The sequence below is a fragment of the Terrapene carolina genome, unplaced genomic scaffold, assembly GCF_002925995.2.
Source record: "Terrapene carolina triunguis isolate 2854851 unplaced genomic scaffold, T_m_triunguis-2.0 Scaffold35026, whole genome shotgun sequence".
Taxonomy (NCBI): domain Eukaryota; kingdom Metazoa; phylum Chordata; order Testudines; family Emydidae; genus Terrapene; species Terrapene triunguis.
In genome coordinates, this window is record NW_020699377.1 from 1,427 (window position 1) to 7,036 (window position 5,610).

Here is a 5,610-nt window from a genome sequence, read left to right on the forward strand (position 1 = left end):
GAACCCAGGAGTCCTGGCTCCCACCCCCACTGCGCCTGCTCTGACCCACCAGCCCCCACTCCCCTCCCAGAGCAGGGGACAGAACCCAGGAGTCGTGGCTCCCAGCCCCACCCCTGCTCTAACCCACTAGCCCCTACTACCCTCTGGGACTGGGGAGAGAATCGGTCCCCCCTCCATGCCCCTCACACCCTGAGCTGTGCAAAAGGCCCCCCCACCCCCACCCTGCAAAGCCGTGACACCCCGAGTCCCCCAGCCCTGGAGCCTTGGCACATAATCAATCCCCTGGGGCAGGGGCTGCAGGGCCGAAAGGGAGCTGGGGGTCACCCCACGCCACAGGAAGGGGGTCCAAGCCCGGATCCCCACCGGGGGCCCCTGTTTTGTGCACGGTTTAAAATACCAAGAAAGCTCGGGGGTTGAGGCCCCCCACGGAGTCCAAGCAGCTGCCCCATCCGGGGGCTCAGACAAGGATGCTGCCCCCCCGGCCCTCAGGGGGATGCCCCTTGTGAGCACCCAGGGACCCCTCCTGCTCCTCCTCGGAGCCTTCCTCGCCAGAGGGCGGGCCCCGCGCCTCGGCCATGCTGCCGAAGGAGGGGGTGCCGGCGGCGGAGGAGGGGCCCAGCAGCGGGGTCCGCTCCGAGTGGCGCTGCTCCTCCTCCTCCTCCTCCTCGCCCCGCGGGTGCCCCTCGCCCTCTGAGTCCGAGTCCTCGGCCGTCCGCAGCACGCGCTGCTTACACACCGGGCAGGTCTTCTTGGTCTGTGTCAGCCAGGGGTCCACGCACCGGCAGTGATAGGCTGGGGGCGGGGGAGAGCAGTTACACCCCGCCACCGGGAGTGGAACCCAGGCATCCGGGCAGCCCCCTGCCCCCCGCAACCACCAGCCCCCACTCCCCTCCCAAAGCCGGGGAGAGAACCCAGGAGTCCTAGCTCCGGGCCCCCCCTGCTCTAACCCACCACCCCCACTTCCCTCCCAGAGCCGGGGAGAGAACCCAGGAGTCCTCACCGTGGGCACAGGGCAGGATCCGCAGCCGGTCGCCCTCCTCGTACTCATCCAGACAGATGGCGCAGACGTCATACTCGTCCCCTGGCAGAGACATAGGAGGGGGGCGTTAGCCCTGACATATGGGGGAAACTGAGGCACACAGAAGGGGTGGGACCAGGGCAAGCTCATACAGTGAGAGGATAACAGCCCTGCATCCCAGCACCCGCCCTGCTCTAACCCACCAGCCCCCACTGCCCTCCCAGAGCCAAGGAGAGAACCCAGGAGTCCTAGAGACAGGCCTAGAACTGTGTTTATTCTGTTGGGACATAAGAACAATGAAATGCATGTGGCAACGTCTCCCTAGGGTCATGGGTTCACAGGAAGCTGTCAGGTCAAAATTCTCCTTTCCACCCACATCCCCGCCCCAGAGGTGGCTGCATCTCAGCGCCGGGTGAGGGGTCCCTGGGGAACCGGCTGCCCCACCCCAGAGGTGGCCACATCTCAGCACCGGGCGAGGGGTCCCTGGGGAACCAGCCGCCCTGCCCCAGTGGTGGCTGCATCTCAGCGCCGGGCGAGGGGTCCCCGGGTAACCAGCCGCCCCGCCCCAGAGGTGGCTGCATCTCAGCGCCGGGCGAGGGGTCCCTGGGGAACCAGCCGCCCCGCCCCAGAGGTGGCTGCGTTTGATGACACAGGGCCAGGGCTGGGACCCGAGGTTCAGGTCTTGCCTGCTCAGCTGCAGGGTTCGAACGTGTCAGCGAAAACAGGAAGCTCCGTCCCCCCCCAGCGCCCGCCCGGGAGGGAAGTGGTCAGAGGGGCTGCGGAGTGAACCCAGCCGCTCCGGCTCAAGCCCTTATAAGGTAAATGCGAGCGCTCCCCTGCCGCTTCCTCCCCGGCGCTTACTCAACCCGAGAGCACCCGCTCAGCGCCCCGCCAGGCGGTGAAACGGCTGCAACAGCTCCCTGGGAAGCCGGACGCCTGGGTTCTACTGGCAGCTCGAGGGGGAGGGGGAGACTGAGGGATAGAACCTGGGAGCCAGGACTCCTGGGTTCTCTCACCAGTTCTGGGAGGGAAGTGGGGGCTGGTGATGGGATGGGGCTGGGAGGACGGTGGTATTTTTTGCATCCCTTCCCCCTTCAAATGGCAGAAATAGACCACAGGAGTCCTGGCTCCCAGCCCCTGCTGCTCTGATTCCCCAGCCCCCTACTACCATCCCAGAGCTGGGGAGAGAACCCAGGAGTCCTGGCTCCCAGCCCCCCCCGCCCTAACCCCCCAGCCCCCCACTCCCCTCCCAGAGCCGGGGAGAGAACCCAGGAGTCCTGGCTCCCAGCTCCCCCTGCTCTGACCCCCCAGACCCCACACTGAGCCTGGAGGGGGGTGGGCAGCTGCAAACTGCTGGGAAGGGGTCAGGAAGGGGGTGGAAGTGTGGGCTGTGTGACCCAGCTCCCAGCATGCACTGCTCCAGCAGCCTTGTGTCTCCCTGCTGCTCCCCTGCCCTCCGTTCCCTGCAGGAGCGACCCCCCCCCCCCCCCGGCGGGGCAAGGCCGGGCGGGAGCCCCCAGCCCCCCAGCCCCCCCCGCCGCCCCCCCCCCCCCCCGCCCCCGGCGGGGCCGCCCCCCCCCCCCCCAGAGGCTGGGCAAGGGCTGGCAGGAAGCCAGAGACACAAGCACCAGCCAGAGTCCCCCCCGGCACAGGCCCCCGCAGCAGCTGGATCCGGGGGGCCCCCAGAGACTGCGTGGGGAGCTCAGACAGATCCATGGGGACTGGGGGAGGGGGTGGGCGGGCTGACCCCAGAGTGCCCCCCCCCCCCCCCCCGCGGCAGGCCGGTCAGCCTCCCCACCGGCTGCCGGCCTGGGCCTCCTGTCGAAACATTTCACAGGCGTGAGGTGACAACTCCTCGAGTCACTGCGGTTAGCACAGCCCCCCCTCCAGCGCTCGGACAGGGCTGAACCGCAGCAGGGGAGAGAACCCAGGAGTCCTGGCTCCCAGCCCCCCCCGCTCTAACCCACCAGCCCCCACTCCCCTCCCCGAGCCGGAGAGAGAACCCAGGAGTCCTGGCTCCCGGCCCCCCCTGCTCTAACCCACCAGCCCCCACTCCCCTCCCCGAGCCGGGGAGAGAACCCAGGAGTCCTGGCTCCCAGCCCCCCCTGCTCTAACCCACCAGCCCCCACTCCCCTCTCAGCGCTGGGGAGAGAACCCAGGCGTCCTGGCTCCCAGCGTGTAAGCCTGCGGTTTGAATGCAAGGAGCCCCAGCCCGGGTCTGACAGAGGGGAAAGGGGGTGACTCGGGGGTCCCCCAAAACACACAGTAGATGTGTGAGCCCAGGGGCTGCAAAGGGGGCTGGGAGCCAAGGGGAGGAGGCGCTCAGAGCCAGTCTCACACCCCGAGTCACAGCCGCTCGCTCCCCCGCCTGACACCTCCGCTTGGGGTTTGGTGACACGGGGCAGGTGGAGGCGTCGGGGTGCAACCGATCGCACCCTGCACCCGCTGAACCTGGAACTTTCCAGCGCCCCGTGCTGGGACTCAGACAGGCACCCCACATCTGAGGAGAAACCCACAGCCCCCCCTTCCCCTCCCCTGCACTCCCCGGGGCACCCTTAGATCCCTCCCGGCTGCCTCCGAGCTGGACGGATTGTTCCTTGAGCCCCCCTGCTCTAACCACCAGCCCCCTGGATCTTGCCGCCCAAGCGCCAGCTACGCACCACAAGTCCTTCCCTGGGCAGCAGGGCCCCGAAGAGGGCGGGCAGGTCTGAGAAGTCCATGCTGGAGTTGTGATCCGTCACCTGCGGGGTGGGGTGGGGGTGGAGGGGGGAAGAGGGATCAGGGTGGCACGAGGAAGGCTCCGGTTCCCCCCACCCCATCTGACCGCTCCCTGGGTCCCTGCCCCCAAAATCTCCCCCCTCCCCCCTGGGCCCAGCGCCAGGCCAGGCTGAGCCCTCAGCCACTCACCGCGTGGATGTAGGCGTCCGCGGGGGGGAGCAGCAGGCAGGCCCGGAGCAGGAGGGCGGCGACGGGGCTCGGGAAGGCGCGCTCGGGCCGCATCCTCACGGCCGGCGGAGCCCTGCAAGGGGGAGAGGGGGGAGCCTAGCGCGTGAGACCCCCCGTCAGAGACCGTCCCGGGGGGTAAACCGAGGCACGGTCAGTGCCAGAGCTGGGAGCAGACCCTGTCCCTCCAAAGTGCCAGAGGGGCAGGGTGGCTAGCACCCAGCCCGGCCCCGTCGGGAGTCTCGGAGCTGCCCCCCGCCTCGCATCCTCGGAGGGCGGCCGCACGGAGAGACGGCCCCGGGGCTCGTAGCCAGGACAAAGGGCCCATTCACCGGCCACGAGGCAGCGCCGCGGCAGGCGGACGGGAGACAGGCACCGGCAGTGAACCCCTGACAATGGCACCGAGGTAAGCAGAGGCCCAGATCCCAGCCAGGGTCCATTGGCCGTCGCCCCGTGGGGTCAAGGGGGCCGGATCCCGGCCGGGGTCGCTCCTCCTCTAACCCACTAGACCCGACTCCCCTCTGGGACAGAACCCAGGAGTCCTGGCTCCCACCCCTCCTGCTCTAACCCACCAGCCCCCACTCCCCTCCCAGAGCCGGGGAGAGAACCCAGGAGTCCTGGCTCCCAGCTCCCTCTTGATGAGATGGTACGACGCGGGGCTGGCGGGAGCTGCGGGAGCCCTGCCCGAACAGGTCTGGGCGTGGACCGGAGGCTGACGCTCTTGGTGTCCTGGCCCAGGCCGGGAGGCGCTTGGCTCAGCCTGGCGCAGGGGCCTGGCTGCCAGGGGCTCCCCGTGCCAGCGGCACCGAAGCACGGAGCGAAGTTCAGGGGTGGGAGCGAAGAGCTGGCACCAGGCGGGCTGGGAAGTGGGCAGGGCCAGGCCTGAGGGGGAATTCCCCGGGGGACATGAGTTCAGAGGGTCTCAGTCCAGTTCTAAGATTGGGGTCCCCCATGGGGCCGGGCACAGCAGACACATGGGGCTGTCCCTGCTCTGAAAGCTTACGGTCTAACTCAGCGAGTCGGACCACGGGTGGGGAGGGGAAACTGAGGCACGGAGGTGCCGGGACTTGCCTAGCAGGTCAGTGGCTGAGCTGGGAAGAGAATCCGGGCATCCTGAATCTCAGGCCGTGCCCGCTGGCCCACGCTGCCAGCCCGAGGGCTGGAGGGGTCACGCAAACTGAGCCCCCTTTTCCCTAAGCTAGGGCAGGGGTGTGAGGGGAGCTGTGTGTGTGGGGAGCCATGGGGTGGGGGAGCTCCCTGGGCTGCTGTCTCAGCACTGCTCACTTTAGGGGGAGAGGGGATGTGTACACAGCACTTGGGAGCATCACTAGCTCACCAACCCAGCGCGGAGACGCAGCCACCTCTGGGGCGGGGCGGCCGGTTACACGGGGACCCCTCGCCCGGCGCGGAGACGCAGCCACCTCTGGGGCAGGGCGGCCGGTTACACGGGGACCCCTTGCCCGGCCCTGAGATGCACCCTTGGCATTACCCCCTCTCCTGGCTGGGCTGGGTATGGTCCCCTCTGTCTGAGGCCCCAGTCCCCACAGGACTCTCTCCCCAAATGGGGGATCCCTTCTCTCTCCCCCCAAGACCCTGCAGCACCCCCTCACCAGATGGGGGATCCCTTCTCTCAGTCCCCCTCCCCAGCA

The 5,610-nt window shown here is 68.7% G+C and overlaps 1 protein-coding gene across 1 annotated transcript; it reads right to left on the reverse strand.

Annotated features, from left to right (window-relative positions):
* Positions 1–147: 147 nt before the first annotated feature.
* On the reverse strand, positions 148–4,034 carry LOC112120606 (E3 ubiquitin-protein ligase RNF167-like). The gene is made up of 4 exons (XM_029914328.1): positions 3,926–4,034; positions 3,636–3,759; positions 1,001–1,081; positions 148–792 (listed from the first exon to the last, which is right to left on the reverse strand). The coding sequence occupies exons 1-4, from the start codon at positions 4,016–4,018 to the stop codon at positions 458–460; spliced, it is 633 nt and encodes a 210-aa protein (XP_029770188.1). The 5' UTR covers positions 4,019–4,034; the 3' UTR covers positions 148–457.
* Between the last annotated feature and the right edge of the window lie 1,576 nt (positions 4,035–5,610).

Coding starts and splice junctions, on each gene's coding strand:
- LOC112120606 (XM_029914328.1), bottom strand. CDS start 4,018: ATGCGGCCCGAGCGCGCCTTCCCGAGCCCCGTCGCCGCCCTCCTGCTC. Junction 3,760..3,925: donor CGGACGCCTACATCCACGCG/GTGAGTGGCTGA, acceptor CCCACCCCGCAG/GTGACGGATCACAACTCCAG. Junction 793..1,000: donor GATCCTGCCCTGTGCCCACG/GTGAGGACTCCT, acceptor CCCCGCCCCCAG/CCTATCACTGCCGGTGCGTG.